Source organism: Pongo pygmaeus, chromosome 9 (assembly GCF_028885625.2).
Source record: "Pongo pygmaeus isolate AG05252 chromosome 9, NHGRI_mPonPyg2-v2.0_pri, whole genome shotgun sequence".
NCBI lineage: Eukaryota > Metazoa > Chordata > Mammalia > Primates > Hominidae > Pongo > Pongo pygmaeus.
In genome coordinates, this window is record NC_072382.2 from 14,773,867 (window position 1) to 14,795,366 (window position 21,500).

Genomic DNA, 21,500 nt, shown 5'->3' on the forward strand with positions numbered 1-21,500 from the left:
GGTTTGTTGTCATTTTATTTTAAGTAAGAACAAATTGTTTGAGTGCTCAGCATGCCCTTCATTTTTTTGTAAGTTAATGAGGTGGCAACCACAGTTGAGAACACAGATTGGAGGAGGCAATATTGTTTTTTCCCAATTTAATTCCATTAATGGGGGCAGTGTGGTATTGGGTAGATTCTGCATGTTAGTCAGAGTCTTCAGATTGCTGTTGATCTTTTGGATCACATGAAGTAGAAGTTAAATTCACATCTTCTTTATATGAATTTGAGGAAGCTGAAGTGTTTGGTTGCACATCTTGTTCTGAATCTAGATTGGACAAATAGGCTAAACATGTGTCTTGTACTGAGCTTTGGCCAGAAGAAGAATGAAAATCTGCCTTCACGTCTTCTGATTGCAGGTCCCCTGAGGTTTGCCCTATACATTTCATGTCCCCTGGTTTGATGTCTCTAGTGTACATATCTCCTTTTTGTGTAACTCTGGATTGAAGGTCTTGTTGGTCTCTATCTTGAGCGTCTTGACATTCTAGGTTATGTCGGGCTGTTGTGTGCTGGGTTTGGACTTCTTGGTATAGAGCTTTCTGCTTTAGGGCTTCTTTCTCTAATAGATCCTGTGTTTGCCAGTGCTTCATTTCAAATTGCCATTCTCGTGCTTTATAATCTTTGTTTCTCCAGCCCTGAGTTATCCAGTCAGGGGATTCTTGGCCAAAAGATTGACAGTCCTGGGTTGTCCAGCCTGGAGATTGCCTTTGTGGGAATCGCCAGAATTGGTATTGCTGTATTTGGGATTCTGAATCTTGGCATAACAGTTTTGGCACTTTCTCCACCTGAGCTTGCTGTCCTTCAGCTTGAACATTTTGGAATTGTCCTTTCGGGGATTTCTTCTCTTGGGCCGGCTGGTCTTCAGTTTGCTGATCCTGGGTTTGCTTCTTTGAGTTTTGCTCCTTATCAGTCTGCTGGTCTTTAACTTGTCCATCTTTAAATTGTCCTTCTGGGTATTGTTCCCCTTTGGCTTGCTGATCTTCAGCTTGCTGATCTGGGAGTTGCTCTTTAGTTTGATTAAGTTGAGCTTGCTTATCTATGGAGTGCCTCTTTGGGGATAGCCAGTCTTTGATTTGCTGGTCTAAGGATTTCCGCTTTGGAGATTGCCAGCCTTTGCTTTGCTGATCTAAGGAATGCCTCTTTGAGGATTTCTGGCCTTTGGCTTGCATGTCTAAAGAATGTCTCCTTAAGTATTGCAAGGCTTTGGTTTGCTGGTTTAAGGAATGCCGTCTTGAGGATTTTCTTCTATGGAGTTCCTCCTCAGATTTCCATTCTTTGGTCTCTTCCATAACTTCTGATCTAATATCTTGATATGACATTTGTAAAATTTGCTGGTTTTGAGGTTCAGTGTTTTCTGGTTGAAGATCTGGGGGCTGCTGAAGTAGGTGTTGTATTTCAGGGAACTGCACAATATGGGATGTTGAGGCTTCAGGTAATATGGCATGCGCTGACAGAGCTTGGGATAGCATATCTTGGGAAGGTGTGTCTTGAGGTGGCATGGCGTGGGATGGTGTGTCTTGAGATAGCATATCTAGGGATTGCATGTCTTGGGATGTCATGTCATGAAGCAGCATATCCTGAGATAATGTGTCTTGGGATAGTATGCCTTGAGGGGGCAGGTCATTAGCTGTCAGATTAGAAGACTGTTTGACATGGGATGATGTAGACTTAGATGGCATAGATTGTTCTGACAGGCCTTCTACTGGTAGAGCTTGGGATGGCAAGTCTTCAGGTGATATATCTTCGAGTTTTAGTGCAGAGTGGGATGGAAAAACTTGGAGTGACACAGCTTGATCCTGCAGAAGCTCGGTTTGCATTTGGGAAGGTTGTACAATAGCAGATTGTAGATCTTCATCTTTCATTTGTTTAAATGTAGAGTCTAGCTGAATGGACATATTTTCTGAGGTCTTTTTCTCTAGTGTGGGAGGCAAAGGTTCAATTTCTTCCTCTGAAAATTTGGGAGATGGAAGGATACTTTGCTTTTGTTCATCTGGCACAAATTCCCTACCTTTATTACCTGATTGGGAGACTAAAGGACTTCTAGAGAGTCTTAACTTGAAGAAAGCATAGCCTCCGAAGAAAACAGAGTGTGCATTTGTTGTTGAATCATCAGTGGAAAACTCTTCTTGAAGCACAAATTGTAATTGATCATTTTCTTCTGGAGCAGGTTGTTCACTATTTTGAGTAACATCCGAAGGCAAGAAAAACAGAACCTGTAAAAGCAAGGATGAGGGTAATTAGTATGACAGAATCATGTCTGATTTTTTGTTTGTTTTCCAAGTTACTTTTCATTTCTGACTTAAGACAGTACATAGGAAATAACATCTAAATGAGAAGGCAGAAAACGAATGCCAGTCCTGCCTTTACCATCAACTTATTGGTATTATTTTAGAAAAGTCATCACCTTTTAGTTTTTCAAATATTGAACAGAGGAATTTGATTAAGATTGCCTCAAAAATTCCTCCCATACTTAATATTATAAAGCTTCTGAGACATTTTATATCATCTAGTCAATATTCATATATTCATGCTTAATCTATAATGGTTTATTGATCACCTAGATGAACTAAATGCTGGGAATCAAAGACAATTAGATGTGGGATTTTCCCTTAAGGTGCTCACAACTATCTGTACATCAACATATAAATAGATAATAGTAATACAGTTCAGCAAATGCAATTACATAAATAGGTACTTAGTGCTTTATGGAAACATAGAAGATGACCTAATTCTGAGACAACCTGGAAATGCTTTACAGAAGCGGCAATATTTAATCTATATCTTAACAGCTGAGTAGGAATTACTCAGGCATAGATGGTAAGATGAAATAAGACAGGAGTCAGAATCCAGGTAGAAGCAGCAGTGGAATAGCGGGTACAAAAACACAAGGTTGTGATATAGCATGGTGTGATGGCAGATGGTAAGCAGTTAGATATTACTGATATTATTAGATGGTGTGCTAGGCTAGGAAATTTGGACTTTCCTTTACAAATAAGAGGAAGCTATTGGAGTTTTTTAAACAGCTAAGTGACCGCATCTGATACAACCTGCAATGCTTCCCATTAGTTCTCATGTTATTATAATTTTTAGGAGGTTGTTACTGCAGCACAACCTGCTGCTTTTTGTTCTGACTCCATGAATTACACCTTTCTGAGATAATTCATAGAGTCAGAATAGACTACTTGTTCTATTTGATGAAGTGGATCAGAACTCAGTGATTAAATGAATTAATTATGCTTACCTCGTTGGCTAATAGCAGGCCTAGATTGAGAATCTACACATTCTCTTAGATAATACATTGCATTTCCCACTCTTCTAATTAGTTTTTCACATCTGTATTTTATCCCTATTGAAGGACTATTTATGTGAGTATAAACGGTACTTTGGAAGAGATTTCTATATTTCTAAGAATCCTCAAACTTTTGTTTCATGTGAATTTTGATTTATTTTTCCACTTACAAAGAGGTTTGGAAGAAAGAATTGTAGTTTCTCTGTTTATTAAAGCTCTTAAGTGCTATGATTTTAAATTTCCTCATCCATTAATGAGAACTCAGTGATTACCAGATGCTAGACAATGTTCCAAAGTCATCACAAAAAATTGGTATGACATCCCTATGAAGTTATTATGCTTCTTTTAGAATTGAGGGAATTGAGGTTCAGAGATGTTAAATAACCAGACTAGTATCATAGAGCTGTTTACCTGGGAAGGATTTAAAAATTGTAGTTGAATCTGAGGTCCTGTGCTTTCCTCTCTGATCTATGCTTCTTGTATTAATAACGTCACCTACTTCCTACTTCAGGGTGGCTATGACTAAAGACAATATGAAATAATACTTTCAAGCGCAGAAACTGGCACAGAGAAATTTCTCCGTAAATGTAGAGTTCACTTTCCCTTTCCTTTTCTTGAGATCAAGGTACATATTTTATTATTTTTGAATCCCCTGTTGTACTTTGCACATTACTATGCCATTAGTGGATTAAAGATCTGTATTCACTAAATTCAATTGAAGAGTTATTTAGTGTGAGTAACTTATTTTAGTATTGTTTCTAAAGGGCTTAAAACAGGGTTTGTACTCTCCTCTAGTTGTATAATATACAGATAATACAATAAAGATGAAAGCATGAGATGAAAAATGACAAAAGCCAATACCCATTCATGATTTTAAAAAATCTGCATAACAGGGTAAATTTACTCTGTAAAAAACCTACAAAAAACATCATATTTAAGGGTAAAATATTGAACATTTTCACCCTAAGATCAAGAACAAGGAAAGATTGACTATTTTCATCACTTATTTTAAACATTGTATTGGAGACTACGCAGTGTAATAGGGCAAGAAAAATGAGGCATAAAGTTTGGGAGTAAAAATGTTTTTATTAATACTTAAAATGGTTATCTACTAAGAAAATTCTAGAAACTCTATTAAAAAAAAGCTATGGGAACTAATAAGTTAGTTTAGAAAGGTCATAGTAGACCAGTATATGAAAATAAATTGCATTTCTATATGTAGGAATGAACATTTAAAAAATAAAATTAAAAATACCATGTACAATATCAAGAAAAAATGAAATAATTACAGATACATTTAACAAAGCATGCATAAGACTTATACATTGTAAATAATAAAATAATGCTGAGAGAAATGAAATGAGATGTAAGAAAATATAGACATGTTTCATGGACATGGATCAGAAGACTACATATTACTAAGAAGTAAATTGTTTATAAATTATCTATAGGTTCAGTACAATTGCAACCAAAATCCCAGCAAGATTTTTGTAGGAATCAATAAACTAATTCTAAAACTTATATGGAAATTCATATGACCTAGAACAGCCAAAACAATTTTGAAAAAGAACAAAGTTGGAAGATTTACACTATCTGATTTCAAGAATTACTCTAACATAATTTTAGTGGGGCAGAAGAGAAATCTCCATAGAGAATTGAAAAACAATAGAGAAAATCAACGAACCCAAATGTTGATTCTTTTAAAAGATCAACAAAATTGATAAACCTTTACCTATACTGAAAAGCAAAAAAACAATAAAACAACTAAAACAAGACATAAAAGTGAAGACATTATTACTGACCTTATAGAGAGTAAAAGTATAAAGTATTGTAAAAGAATACTATAAAAACTTATATGCCAAGAAATCAGATACTGTATAAGAAATGGGCAAATTCCTTGCAACACACAAATTACCTAAAATGATTCAAGAAGAAATAGAAAATCTTGACAGATCCATAACAAGTAAAAAGATTCATAATCTAAAAGTTCCCAACAAAGGAAACTTCTGGATCAGATGGCTTCACCAGTGAATTCTACCAAAATTTAAAGAAAAAAAAAAAATTATTCTCAAACTCTTCTGAAAACTTGAAGAGAAGGGAAAATTGCCTAACTCATTCTATGAGGCCACCATTACCTTGATACCAAAAACAGATAATTATGCTACAAGAAAAGAAAATTACAGATTAATATCCTTTATAAGTGTAGATACAAAAATTTCCAACAAAATATTAGAAAAGGATTATTCATATGATGAAGTGAAATTTATAAGCAAAATACAAGGATGGTACAATAAGAAAATCAATAAATGTAATACATTACATTAATATAATGTTGGAAAACCCCCACACAATCATCTTCCTCAATATGTAAAGTTTATTTATAAAACACCCACAGCTAATATCATACTCAGTGGTGAAAGATTAAAAGCTTTCCCCCTAAGATCAGGAACTATATAAGAATGCTTTCTTTCACTGCTGCTATTAAATATTGTACTAAAAGTTCTAGCTAGAGCTATTAGAAAATAAAAAGAAATAAAATTCATCCAAATTAGAAAAGAAGAGATTAAGGCCATCTCTATTTCCAGATGACATGATCTTCCTATATAGAAAATCCTCCCAAATCCACAAGAAAGCTACTAGACCTAATACAGGATTTCAACAAGGTTCAAGATACAAGAGCAACCCACAAAAAATCATTGTTTTTTCTGTATAACAGCAATAAACAATATAAAAATAACATTTAAAAAGCAATTTCATTTATAATGCCACCTAAAATAATTACATACTTTAGAATAAATCTAACCAAAGGGGTGAAAGACCTCTATGCTAAAAAATACAAATCATTGCTGAAAGTAATTAGAGACCTAAATAAATGAAAAGACATCTTGTGTTCATGTATAAGAAGATTTAAAATTGTTAAGATATCAGTGCTGCTCAAAGCAATATACAGATTCAATACAATTTCTATCAAAATTCCAACAGTCTTTTTCTCATAAATGGAAAAATGGATCTTCAAGTTCATATGGAATTTTAAGAGGCCCTGAATAGCCAAAACAATAATGAAAAAGAATAATAAAGTTTGAGTGATTATACTTTCCAACTTTGAAATGTACTGTAAAGCTACACTAATTAAAACAATACAGGGCCGGGCGCAGTGGCTCACGCCTGTAATCCTAGCACTTTGGGAGGCCGAGGCGGGTGGATCACCTGACGTCAGGAGCTCAAGACCACCCTGGCCAATATGGTGAAACCTCGTCTCTACTAAAAATACAAAAATTAGCCTGGCATGATGGCATGCGCCTATAGTCCCAGCTACTTAGGAGGCCGAGGCAGAAGAATTGCTTGAACCTGGGAGGCAGAGTTTGCAGTGAGCTGAGATCTCACCACTGCACTCCAGCCTGGGTGACAGAGCAAGACTCCATCAAAACAAAAAACAAAACAAAACAAAACAAAAAAAACAAAAAAAAAAATGGTACCTGGCATAAGGGAAGATATATAGACCAATGGAATCATTCAGAAATAAATGCTCACTTATATCACATATATAGTAAATCAATTTTCAACATAGACACCAAGAATATTCAATGGGGAAAGGAATTTTTTCAACATATGATGCTGGCATAACTGAGCATCCACATGTGAAAGAATAGAGTTGGACCCTTACCTTATACCATATACAAACATTAACTCAAAATCAATCAGACACTAAGCCTAAGAGCTAAAACTATACATTTCATGGAAAAAAGTTGGAAGATATCTTCATGACAATTTGGCAATAATTTCATGGATGTGACAAGAAAGGCACAGAAAACAACAACAAAATAATAGATTAATTATACTTCACAAAGAACTTTTGTGCATCAAAAGTCATCAAGAAAGTGCAAAGACAACCTACAGAATAGGAGAAAATATTTGCAAATCATGTATCTACTGAGGGACTAAGATCCAGAATATATAAAGAACTCTACAATTCAACAACAAAAAACAAACAGCCCAATTAAGAAACAGGCAAGACTATAACAGATATTTCTCTAAAGAAGATGTATACATGGATGCTCAACATCAAATCATTAGGTAAAAGCAAATCAAAAGTATGAGACACCACTTCACACCCATTAAGATGGCCATTATAAAGGCTGGGTGTGGTGACTCATGCCTTTAATCCCAGCAGTTTGGAAGGCCAAGGTGGAAGGATGGCTTAAAGGCAGGAGTTCAAGACCAGCCCTGACAGCATAGCAAGACCTTGTCTCTACAAAAATAAAAATAAAAATAAAAATTTATGTGGGTGTGGTGGCACATGCCTTTCATCCCAGGTACTCAGGAGACTGAAACAGGAGAATCACTTAAGCCCAGGAGTTTGAGACTGCAGTGAGCTATGATCTTGTGCCACTCTAGCCTAAGTGACATAGTCTTTGTACAAAAATTAAAGAAAGAAAGAAAAAGAAAGAAGGAAAGAAGGAAAGAAAGAAAAAAAGAAAGAAAGAAAGAAAGAAAAAAGATGGCCATGATAAAAACAAATATGATCCAGAAATCCCATTACAGGGTATACATTCAAAGGAAATGAAGACAGTTGGAGAAACATCTGTACTCCCATATTTATTGCAGTGCTATTCACAAGAGCCAAGATAAGGAATCAACCTAAATGCCTATCTACACATAAATGAAGAAAATGTAATATATATATATAAAATATACATTTTATATTATATATATAAAATATACATTTTATATTATATATATAAAATATACATTTTATATTATATATATAAAATATACATTTTATATTATATATATAATGTACACACACACACAAACAATAGAATACTATTCAGCCATAAAACAGAATGTAATTCTGTCATTTGTGGCAACATGAATTAACCTGGAGGACATTATATTAAGTGAAATAAGCCAGGCTGAGAAAGACAAACACTGCATGATCTCACACATATTTGGAATCTAAAAAAGTTGACTTCATAGAAGTGAAGACTAGAATTGTGGTTACCAGAGGCTAGGGAAGGTAGGGAGGATGGGAGGACCGGGAAAGATTGGTCAATGGGTATAAAATTCTAGATGGGAAGAGTAAGTTCTTACTTACTATAGATAGTAAGAATAAGTTCTATACATAGTAGTGTGACTATAGCAAATTACAACGTAGTGTATATTTCCAGGTGACTAGAAGAGAAAATTTTGAATGTCATCACTACAAAGAAATGATGTTTAAAGTGATGAATGTGGTGATTACCATGATTTGATCATTAGAAAATGTAACATGCATTGAAGCATCACACTGTACCCCATAAATATGTACAATTATCATGTATCAATCATAAATTGAAAATTAAAAATAAATGGAAAATAATTACTCCCCCTTTTCCCCTGTTGGTTGGTATTGATGGAGATGTGGAGAAATTGAAATCCTTGTACACTGCTGGTGGAAATGTAAGATGGTGCAACCAATGTGAAAAACAATTTGGCATTTTCTCAAAACATTAAACGCAGAACTTCCATATGACCCAGCAATTTCGCTCTTGGGTATATATCCAAAAGAATTGAAAATAGGGACTTGAGCAGATATTTTTACACCAATGTTCATAACAGCATTATTCACAATATGCAAAAGGCAGAAAGATCTGTGTCCATCAACAAATTAATGGCTAAGCAAAATATGGTATATACACAAAATGGAATTTTATTTAGTCAGAAGGAATGAAATTTTGATATATGCTACAACATGGATTAATCTTGAAAATATTATGCTTACTCAAATAAGCCAGTTAGAGAAGGACAAATATTGTAAGATTCCACTTATATGATGTCTCTAGAAAAGGCCAATTCATAATATAGAAAGTAGGATAGAGGGTATAAGGGGCAATCGGGAGGGGAATCGGGCAGTGATTGTTTAGTGGTACAGAGTTTGTGTTGGGGATGATGAAAAATTTTGGGGCATAGATAGTGGTGAGAGTTACTCAACATTATTAATGTATTCAATGATTTGAACAAATGGCTAAAATGATAAATATTATGTTATATATACTTCACCACAACACAAAAGAATTACTCTAAAGATTCAGAAATTAAGACAGTGTAGAATACGTGGAAGGATAGACATAGTGGCCAGAGGGACAAAATAAAGTATCCAAAAGAGACCTACAAATAAATAATAAGTAAACTGATTTTCAACAAAAATACCAAGGTGATGGAGGAAAGCATTGCATTTTCAACAAATGGCATAACAACTGGATATCTCCATGAGGGGGGATGTGTATTAACTTCTAACTTTACCCTACAACTGTACATGAAAGTTAAGTTAAAATAGACCATACATCTAAACACAAAAGCTAAAATTATAAAACTTCTGTAGGAAAAGATAGAAGAAAACCTTCATGATTTGGGGGTAGGGAAAACTTTGTTAAACAGAACACAAAAACTATAACCGTAAAAGCAACAATGATAAGCGGAACTTCATCAAATTTGTTTTTTTGAAAGAAGCTATTAAGAAAATGAAAAGGCAAGTCACAGAGTGAAAAAATATTTGTAAGGGATTTGTATTAAGAATTAATTAGGCTGCTATAAGGCCAATAAGAAGAAGGTAATCCAACAAAATTCAGCTAAATATTTGAACAGACATCTCGAAAGAAGATACACAAATGGATAATAAACATATAGCAAGAGTGTCATCATCATTAGTCATTAAGGAAATGTAAATTAAGACTACAATGAGGTGCCACTACATACCCACTAAAATAGCTAAATTATTAATAAAACTGACAGTTTCAAGTGTTAATGATGTTATGGAGCAACTGTCCCTCTCACACATTGTTGATGAGAATGAAAAGCAATACAGCCACTTTGACAAACTGTTTGGTATTTTCTTATAAAGTTAAACATCTGGTTACCATACGATCTCACAATCAAATCCTAGATGCAGCACTCCAGGAGAAATGAAAATATGTCCACATAAACATGTGAACTCAAATATTCTTAGTAACTTATTGATAATAGTTCAGAACTTTAAACAATCTAAATACCCATCAAAAGGTAAATGGACTGGGTGCAGTGGTGCACACCTGTAATCCCAGAACTTTGGAAGGTCATGGTGGGTGTATCACTTGAGCCAAGGAGTTTGAGACCAGCCTGGGCAACATGGCAAAACCCTATTTCTACAAAAAAAAATACAAAAAAAATTTAGCTGGGGGTTGTGGCACATGCTTGCAGTCCCAGCTATTTGGGAGGCAGAGGTGGAAGGGTTGCTTGAGTCCAGGAGATTGAGGCTGCAGTGAGCCGAGACAGTGCCACTGCATTCCAGCCTGGGTGATAGAGTGAGGTCTCAACTTAAAAAAAAAAAAAAGGTAAATTGATAAACAAATTGTGGTGTACCCATACATAAAGGGAATGAATTCTTGATAGAGACAACAGCATGGATGACTCTCCAAAACATATTTCTGTATGGAAGAAGCCATATAAGCCGTATACAGAGAGTACTTACTTATGATTCCATGAATATGAAATTTTGGAAAGTCAAAACCAATCTAGATGATGAGAACATTGACTACAAAGGGGTTCCAGTGAACCTTCTGGGATGCTAGGAATGCACTATACCTTGATTGTGATGGTAGCTAAACATAGGTACATTTTGTTGTTTATAAATGATACTTCTATAAAGTTGATGTAAAAAAAAGAGAGAGCTAGAGAGAGAAATGAAAACTCCATAAATCACAAGGCCTGTACTGGTATTTGGGACTTAGTGAGCAGGCTCTGGAGACATATCACAGGGGTCAGAATCCTGATGTTATGTGATACTGGAGAGGTTAGTTTAGCCTCTTTGTGCCTTACTTCCTTCATATGTAAAATAAAGATGTTATAATAGTTTTGTTAAGATTAAGTTGGTGCTCAGTGATTATAACAGTGACTGACATAGTCAGAATTCAGTAAATATAATCTATAACAATTATTATAAATACTATGTAGTATCAGTATTAATAGTTTTTTTTCCTATTTCTTTTGTGGTGGTGGAACTGTGTCACACATCTTATGATCCAAGAATACACACCCTGTGTCACAGTAATTTGGGTTCCCATTAAGTCTCATATTACATATTTTTGGCAGGGACATAAGGAGCTATGTCTTAACAGAGATGATTGAGTATAAAGCAGATAGTACAAGAAAGGAAAGCATAGTTGTTTCAGATGGTGGGGTGAGCTTTAATCTTAAGCTTGCCCCTGTCTGACCTTCCTAAATTTAGATGTTTTATTTCAGCATCTGAGCATGCTGTTCTTCCTACTAATAAATCAGACATCATTGTGTGCAGTAGCCCAACAGGAACAGGAACCTGTTCTCTTAATAATATTAAGAGACATCAGAACACACCTCATCTGACTGTGTCCAGCACTTGCTTCTAAAGGATGCAATAGTCACAGAAATGCTGAGCTCTGCTATGCTGATGATCAGTAAGATTGACAAAATTCCCTGCAAATAATGAGGAGAAATAAATGGCATTTGAAATGAGAATTGTTATTTTAAATATATAAGCTGAGAATCCTTATACTCTATCACCAAGTGTGGGAAAACCGTATTTTGGATGGTTCTGTAGCCATCAGACATTGCACAATTTTCATCTTATGTCTTTCTGATAAGGCAGGGATAACAAACTCCAATGTCCATGGGAGCTGGGCAACCACTGTGAACTAAATAGGGAGAGAGTAGAGAGTAATAGTATTCATAGGAGGCATTCATTACTCAATTCCAGCCAATTGTTGTCATGTGGGAACATGGATACCATAATGCCTATTTTGTTTGTTTTTCCTTAAAGAGCCAGATAGAACATAAATGCAGGCTGGATGTAGCCCACAGATTGCCATTTTGCCCATTTTGCTTTAAGGTAGTGTTTATATTGAGAAGTAGCATGGTACCTTATGGAGTCTCAAAAGTTTAAACTATGAAGACAGAAAGACCTGAGTTAAAGTGGGTCCAAAGTCGGCCGGGCGCGGTGGCTTACACCTGTAATCCCAGCATTTTGGGAGGCCAAGGCGGGAGGATTAACTGAGGTTGGGAGTTTGCGACCAGCCTGACCAACATGGAGAAACCCCGTCTCTACTAAAAATACAAAATTAGCTGGGCCTGGTGGTGCATGCCTGTAATCCCAGCTACTCAGGAGGCTGAGGCAGGAGAATTGCTTGAACCTAGGAGGCGGATGTTGTGGTGAGCTGAGATCGTGCCATCGCACTCCAGCCTGGGCAACAAGAGCAAAACTCCATCTCAAAAAAAAAAAAAGTGGGTCCAAGGTCCCACTTAACCTTGAACAAATAACTGTGTGTTTCTGAATCTTGGTTTCCATGCAATACACCCAAAATCTTAAATATTCAATATTTGTTGGTAAAACTGAAATGTATGAAGACCCTATTGTATGCAATTTACTGACTTTCTCCGTTGAACAAGATATACCTGGTCTTGGATTTTGCAGAACTTACATCATGGTAAGGGAGGCAGACAATAACAAGTAATTAGATAATTATTTACCTAACTAAATTGTGATAAATGCTGTGAAGAAGGATTGGGAGCTATGCGCTACTATAATGGGGGATCTATGCAGATATGAGCGTAGAGGTGAGGTCAGGAAGAACTTCCTTAAAGAAGTGGTATTTCAGTTGAGATTTAAGTATGAGGATGAGTTAATTGTATAACTGGCCTGGTGACCGTTCAAAGCCGGAAGAAGCTGGTCCTATGATCATCTTGGGGCCGTGGATACTTGACACATTAAGGGATTATAGGAAGTGGCTGGAGTGTGGAGGAGTGAGAAGGATGAAGTCCTAGAATAATGTTGGAAAGGTAGGTAGGATAGGTGTTACAGGGTTTGGTAAGCTGTTAAGATTTGGGTCTTAATCATCATACGTTTTACAGGAAGCCATTAAGTAATGGCTCAGATTTACATTTTTAAATGATTACTCTGGCCACAGTATAGACAATAGATTGGTCTTTAGGACAGGGGTCAGCCCAAGAGACATCTAAAGCCCACTGTTCTGGCTCTTTTAGCTTATGATGTTTGGGTTACAGCAAGAAATTGTTAAGTTATGTAAGTGAGAACTAGGAAGAGATTGTTAATGGTTCTGTATGCAGGTAACTAATCTTGCAATACCCATCCATGGAGAGCAGGAAATAGCAGAATTTCATATATCTGGAGATTTAACCCTTTCAGTATATACAAGTTCTTCCTTGTATATACCAACATAACAAACAGTAGTTGGCTCCTGTCCATTCAGCAATGGCCAAGAATTATAATGTTGTATCGTGTTCTTGGCCCAGTTAGGACAGGGTTTTATTGCTTATGTTGGTTTCTGGCTTTCTTTAGTAATCTATCATGAGTCTAATTTTGGAATTTATCTCAGAACGCATGAGAGAGTCTCTAGGACCATTTTCACTGAGTGATTGTGAGGATTAAATAGACTCTTGTATTCAGGAACTAACTTCTCATTTCTTATTTACTGAGGAAGACCATTTTCTGTGATTCCACTTTATTTCCCTTCTAACAGATTCAAATATTCTTCAAATTATAGAACCCATGCTTCAAGATGTATCTGGTAGGAATAAAATAAAACCCCAGGACTTGCTTAGGGAACTAGAGAGAAAGGCCTATTGGAGTCACTGACATGCTTAAAAATAATGTCATTGATTACTTGTTAGATAAATACTTTAAATTGCACAGACAATTACATTCCCTGGTAAAAGATCTCTCATCTGCTTTAATGAATAAAATTGCCACAATTATGTGAAATAATGTATGTCTTAAGCTTATAAAAATCCTTATCTTATTAAATGACTTCTAAATACCTTCCCCCACTGTATTTTGATCTTAGTGTTATCGAGCAAACTTTTAGATCATTTTGTTCATTAATGCTGAAACAGTAAATTTAATTCAATCTATGGCCATAATAATTGTATTAGCTAAACCTATTGACTATTTAACTGTGCAAGGTACTGTTTTAATTTAAGCAATCCTCACAACAACCCATGAGGTAAGCATTCTTATTATGTTCATTTTCCACTTGAGGAAAACCGAAGCTAAGAGAGAATACAATATTAGGCCAAGGTGACAAGCTTATGTGAACAGGATTCAAGTCCAGAAAATATCGCTCCTTAATCATTGTAACAGTAACCCCACAGTACCCTTCTCAACCGTCAGTTCAAATGCTGACACAACTTCATTTAATAAAATAAAAATCAATGAATCATTACATCATGGACACAGTTCAGATAAGATTTTAGAGATTCATCATGCAAAATAAGACCACTTACAATGAAAAGAGTTCTACCGAAAACACATATTTCTTCAAGGGATGGCGTCTGGCAGTACTTGTCTTGATGTCTGTAGCTAAGAATGGTGAAAGTAATCCCAGTTATCGCAGCCAAGGAACTGATAACATTCATGCCCATGACACCTTGACCCTGAAAGATAGTTTAAAAATGGTAAAATAAATAAAATCGAAACCAAAGCAAAAATATCTTGTAAGAAATTTTTAGTGCTTTTATCTTTCCAGGTACTTCTCAGGGAAGAGTTGTTCCATCAGGTCAGTATGATTGGAAGGCTTAACTAAATTCTAACTCATTAAAGTCAGAAGACAAACCAAGTTTTAGAATGGGCTAAGGATGCTCTATGGCTAATGCTAAAGAAAATGTTCATTTTGTCCCATTTTATCTCATTTTATCCCCACCATCTTTCATAATCTGGAAGCAGTACAGTGTGTTAGCAAATATCTTTGCTTGGAAATGAAACCTCATTTCAAGTCCAAGTTTCACTAGGACCTTAGGCAAGTAACCTAATCTCTTGGAATCTCAATTTCTGCCTTTAAAAATGTGAATGTGTCACCTGACTTTTAGGGTAGTATCCATTTATTCATTTATTTCATAAATAGTTAATGTGCACCAGATACATGTGAGTACTGCATTAGGCCCTGGATACACAAAAATGAACAAAAGAGGTGACATCCTGCAATCATGCAGTTTACAGTCATTCCCTGGGAGAATTCAAGCGATAATCAACAGAATCGTTAAATTTAAAGATGTTAACCTATTTGGACTGGAGTTTAAAGGTGTTCTTTCTTGAACTCAGTGTTCCAATAAAAATATTTCACATTGCCCCACCTAATTCCCTTTATTCATTCCTATTTTTTTTGGGGGGGGTGCTGCGGGTGGGTGGGGTATGTATATCCGAGTTCCTTTACAGGAAGGGAGTCATCCGATTTGTTCCTTCCTACCCACTCCCAGGACTGATATCACTCTTTTAAAGGAAAAATAAAGAAAAGCTTCACATTTCCATTCATCAGGTATTTGTTGTACCTTTATTGATTGTGTTATGACTACTGTGGTGGAAAATATAATGATGCATTTACACAGCCAGTCCTTTCTGGAACAGTTTATGGCTTGGTGTGGCAAACCTCGGAAGCGTACTTGTGACTTAATGTTTACCTCAATCCCAGATTTTTATTGCAAATAGGCACTTTGGCGGAAAATGCACAGGAACATATAGATAGGCCATCTCTCTCTCGGTCTTTAGTCCCCTTGTTTTCTCAAGGCTCTATTTTGGCTCCCATAGGACATTTTATAGACTAAGGTCTCTAGATAATCAATCCCTCATGTGTATTGGGCTTTACAAAGAACATGCCCAGCCTAGTCTCTTCTGATTCTCTTTATGCTTTTGTGCTGTAAGAAGGACACTTGTTGTTATCCCCATTTTACAGATAAATGGAATTAAGGAAGTAAGTGACTGTGAGCAATCACTTTCACGGTTTGTGGAAGGGCTGTGATGAAAAGCCAGGTCTTCTGATGCCTGGTTCAGCATCCTGCCCCCATCATTCCTGCTCACCTCCATCTGCATAGCTCTCAGTGAGTCAGGAGTAGGTTTTCCTTACCCATAGTCTATTTCTCAGCTCTGGAAGGAAGTCAATACAAGGAGAACAGCATTTGGGGCTTCATCTGCATTGTCTGCATGTATTTCCATAAGCAGGGATGGAAACATTTATCCGCCCTCCCCTCAGAATGTCTCTATGCCTTGTAACTATCCCTAGAGGAAATTGGCAGAGGACCATAAGAACAGAGTTCAACTGACTTTCAGAGATGCCCACATCCCCAGGACCTTAAACAAGATCAGAGTGGTTAGAAAGGAGTATGAACATTTAAGCATCATCTTGCCTTTTATAAGTAATGTCTCATTAAACCCTCAAAATAAGCCTTAGAAGTAGGTACTTTTCCCTTCAGGTTAACACAGAAGTGAGTGATAGCCTTGGTTCAATCCTAGAACAATCCGGCATTGATGCCCAAACTGTTTCTTTCAGACCTTTGGCAGGATCTAAAGAAAAGCCTCGGTTGGTATTAGAGATAGGGCTAGGATTGGGAGGAAGAATTAGTGAGAGCTTAGGATTGGTTTTGGTTAGAGCAAGGTTTCTCAACCTTGGTACTATAAACATTTTTTGTTGGATAATTTTTGTGTAGGTGGGAGGCTGCCTTGTGCATTTTAGATGCTTAGAAATGTCCCTGGCCTCTACTCACTTGTTGCCAATAACACCAGTTGTAATGACCAAAAATGTCTTCAGATGTTGTCCAACATTTCTGGGTCCTGGAGGTGCAGGGCAGGGAATTACCCCTAATTACAAACAATGAATTACAGGGATGCAGAATGGTTTCCAATAAACTCTTTTAGTTTACTTGACCAGGGAAATGGGAACCAGTGTAAGAATGTCTGTTGGGCAAACAGTGGCACTGGCAAATAGGAATGATCTGAACTGCAACTTCGATGCACACAGATTTTCCTGAAAGGTAACTTTATTACTAAAGGCTTTATACATCAAGATGACATAAAACAAATAGAATATTTTAAATTTTATGTAGTTTAGGTGACTTACCAGAATTTTTGATTTCTTATCGGTTACTGTGAGGTATCCTGTAAGAATAAACTGTTAAGAAGACAAGAGACAAAAGTTAACAGGTGATGTGTTTGACCACCTTGCAGTATAATTTCCCTTGGATTCGCAAAATATCTGTTTGTGAATCTCCAAGACCATCCCGTTTTTCCACCTGAGCATCAGGGAGTAAGGAAGGTAGGCATAGGTAGGGTAGGAAGAAACTTTGTGCTGGATTTGCTCAGCACTGAACAAGCGCTCTCTGCCAGGGCCAACTGGGACAAGCAGGCTCCTCTAAGATCCAGAGGACACCACCCAGATGTTTGGTCCAGCTGGGCCTCCAAAAAAAGATTCCTGAGCTCTGGGCCTTGAAGAGAAGAGGAGGAACTGTGCCTGTTCTGAGCAGGTGAAGGGAGACTTTCTCAAGGAAGACCCCTCTAAAGGCTGATATGGGGACTGATATCTAGTGTAGTTATCAGAGTCCCTCATTTCCCATGAGCGTAGAGCCTAGTGCCACCTCAGGAAAATGAGAACTCTGTCACTTCATGTGGAGCCCCTTACTTTTTAATGTTCTAGGGATGGGAACCTTCTCTGTGGGAACTGGCCTTGGACCTTGGGGACATCTGGATCTTAGAGTCCAAGGATCTGCAGCTGACTTGTGGAGATCAGAAAGTTACCTTTGATACCTCCCTCCTCTTCACTCCCCACATTGGACTGCCAAGTCCTGTCACTTCTACCTCCAAGTCACTCTCAAGGCTCTCCATCTCTAGCTCCATTGCTGCCAAGCTAGTTCAGGGAAACTCTTTCCTCATCCGCGTGATTGCAGCCTCCTCTCATTGGATTCTCCTAGGTTTACTGTTATAATTGAATTAATTTCTCACTCGAAGAACACAATGATACTTCATCAAGTCTTCAAATGTCACTATCCTCTTTAAAAATGTTCAGTGGCCTTCCCATGCTTTCACATTGAAGTTCCATGTTCTTAACATGACTATAGGGGTTGGCACGACCTGGTTACACCCTACCTTTATAGCCTCATTTTATGCCATCACGATAGATTCACTGGTCTTCTTTTGGTTACTCTTTCCCACATCAAGCCCTTGGCTCATGCTTTATCTTTGCCAGGAATGCTTTCCTTCCATTTTGCCTAGTGAGTAGCTATGCAGAAAGCACTTCCCTGACCTCCGTGGTCAGGTGAGTCCTCTATTAAACCCTCACGTGGCATCTGGAACTCTTCTCTTAGAGCACTTAGCACAAATGTAGGAACAAATATTTGGAGTTACTTTTGACTTTTTTGTGTCTAGTCTCCCAGTTAGATGACAAACTGTCTAAATCTAAGAACAATTCACCACTTCTCTCAGAGAGGAGCTGTTTTCCAGTATTCTCAGTCTGAGCACCTAGAATGCTATTGAAGATGCGGTATGTGCTCAGTAAATATCTTTTAAGTGAAAAGTAGAGTTTTCAAAAGCAGCAGGCCAGAACCTCATTTTAATTCACACATGCAGATTACACAGAGTCATCACACTGGGACAATTCTGTTGTGAAATGAGAAAGTGAGGGGTTGATCTGTTTGATTTTCTACAGTATGGCATGTATAGTTTGAAAATCATGTTGAATATTACATTATTTGTATTGGGAAAATGAAACCACTGCTGGTTGTTTCTGAAATGCACATTATAGAAAAGGCATGGAATATTTCTGTTTATCAAAAGAGATGGTGGATTTTTAATAGTCAGAGATAGTGGCCTAATTTATTAATTATTTCACCTATTTGTTCATTGATTGATTGATTGATTCATTCATTCATTCATGCACGCTATGCCTCAAGCATGATTCTATGTTCTCAGAATATAACAACTAAAACAGACAGTAATACTGCTGTCTTCTCAGGTGTGTATGTTATAGTAGGAGAAGTTCTAGTGAGTCTGTCCTTAAATATTATGGCACAAAATCAGGAATCCAGGCTGTGGGGATTGGATAGAAATAGCACTGTACTAAGAATAATATTTATGACTATATGATTATCTAGATGAGTGCCACTCATAAAGTTGTCGCTGGGGCTAAGAAGGAGGATGAGCGATAATAATCTTAAAATTCTTTTTAAGTTTTCAGAGTCTGTGATTCCATGAGCGCTAGCTAGGCTAGATATGTTTAAGTTATTCTCTACTTTGAGCTCAGTTTCCTTATTTGCAAAGGAAAAAGTAGGATATTTGTGCATCTAGTTTCCCAGGTTGGTAGTGAGGAGCAAATGTCTTACTGTACACACAAGGGTTTTGGAAACTTTTAAGCACCTGAGAGTAGTTATTATGATGATGATGGTAGTGCAATGACCAAATGGAGTTGCTTCTTTTGCCATGAAGGGAACTGCCTTTTTTGGTCTCCTGGAGGGCCATATTTATGGAATTCATTACCCTAGGACGTGAAGCAGTTCAAATCTATCTTTATAGCAATTTCTCCAAAGCTACTAATCGACAGTACTCACAATAAGTGCTCCCCAAAATGGATATCCTGTGAGGACAACAAGGGGAAATCTTTGGGAGAAACGGATGTAATTAAGTGCAAATATAGTTCCAAAGCCCACAATGATTAGAGCAAGCAGGATCTGGGTAGCCTGTGAGGAAAGAAATGGGTACATGAGGTTACAAGTATCCAAGCCCCTGTGGGCTACCCCACGTCCCTCAGGGTGTGCCTCCATGGCACACCTTTCCCTCCATCCAAGTGCCTTCCTCTCTCATTTGTCAATCATTCTCAGATTGTTAAGGGACTCAGTTCAATATGTTTCCTTCCCACTTTGCTTGCCTGGATCCTTCAGGTTCAAATCCTTCACTTTTATTCTTTATTATTTTCTATCTTCCCTGGTGTTACCAATTAATCTTATATCAGACAGATTTGAGTACATGTCTGACTACCCCCAGATTATAAGGTTCTTGAGCACAGGGACTATAAACTATTCACCTTTACATTTTTTTTTTCTTCTGTCTCACCAGTATCCTATTATTATCCTAACAGCCCCCACCCCCACATTTTCCAGCACTCAGCATAGGCTTTTGGAATTGGGGCTCATCCCAGTTGTCTAAAAGTTTAAAAAGTTTGATGACATAGAGTGGAGAACCTGGGATGAGCTTGCATTTCACCTCCCCTTCATCCATGGACCCAACTAGGGATTAGAATAGCCCAGTGGGCCTATCAGCTTGTAGGAGTCTGCAGGGAAAAGAATAACAGCAGTGGTTCTCAGGGCGCAACTTCTCTAGCAGTCTAGATATTGTCCCCAGGCCACATCTCTGGGCTATGGCACCCCAAGTAATGATTTTTGCTATTGTACAAAGGATGGAGGCTGTGCATACAGCTCTCCCCTGGGTGCATTTGTGATGAAAAACATTTTGCATGCCTTATCATTTGGTTCACTGTGGAGCTTTGAATATGGGTTTTGAAGCACTCCCAATTCCTTTAAGAGCATGAAGGGGAAGTCAAACCTCTCCACTTATGGTTTCTTAGCTTCAAGGGAGGTGCCACCACACCCTGAAGTCACTTCCTTAATGAGATATTTTAAAAAGTTATACTAGTTTCTTGCTTCCCCCTCTGCTGGGATTCAAAGATCAGTACTAATTTCTCATGTAAGGTGAAGGGGGAAAAGTAGAATTAACTCCCTCACTGAAAATAATTGCATATCTCTGCAGACATACATGAATAAATAAACTTCTTTTCTCCCCTTCTGGAAGACCTATTGATTGGAGAGGACTTACCCCCAAGACTCTTGGCTCTCCCTTCAGAAAATCCAGCAGAGAGCTATGAGGTCTGTAGGGAAATGCAGTCAATACAGTTTCGTTTGGTTTTATAGTGATGACGTGAGTTGCCCTTCTGTCCTGGGATGTTGACTCCATGATTCAATGGCAGAACTCTAGTAAGAAAAAGAGTGAGCAAACATTGCTGCCCAAATCATGGTCTACCTCTCCACCAGAGTCACATGGAGCCCTTAGAGATGAGCCCTTAGTGATGACTCTACTCAGTAGTAGAACCTCAGAATCATAGTTGAGTCACAGAGTTTTAGAATTCTAGAGCATGCCCAGCCCCCCATCTTCCTGGTGAAAAGTACTGTATCCAGAAGACTTATTCTCGTCTCAATTTGCTTACAAACATATGGTAAACAAAGAATAGATGGTATATACAAAACAAGTCCTTACACATATGTTCATGAGTTATAAAGGAACTAAAACTTATGGAATATTCCTTATGTTCTGGGAACTGTGTAGAAGGTGTTGACATGCACTAACATTTATTCTTTTA

The 21,500-nt window shown here is 37.2% G+C and overlaps 1 protein-coding gene across 1 annotated transcript; it reads right to left on the bottom strand.

Annotated features, from left to right (window-relative positions):
* Window positions 1–546: 546 nt before the first annotated feature.
* Window positions 547–21,217, bottom strand: MS4A14 (membrane spanning 4-domains A14). The gene is given in 7 exon segments (XM_054440341.2): window positions 547–750; window positions 752–2,251; window positions 11,695–11,793; window positions 14,617–14,766; window positions 17,220–17,270; window positions 19,699–19,827; window positions 20,960–21,217. Coding segments are annotated over 7 exon segments (2,139 nt in total). The 5' UTR covers window positions 21,098–21,217; the 3' UTR covers window positions 547–678.
* Window positions 21,218–21,500: the final 283 nt, after the last annotated feature.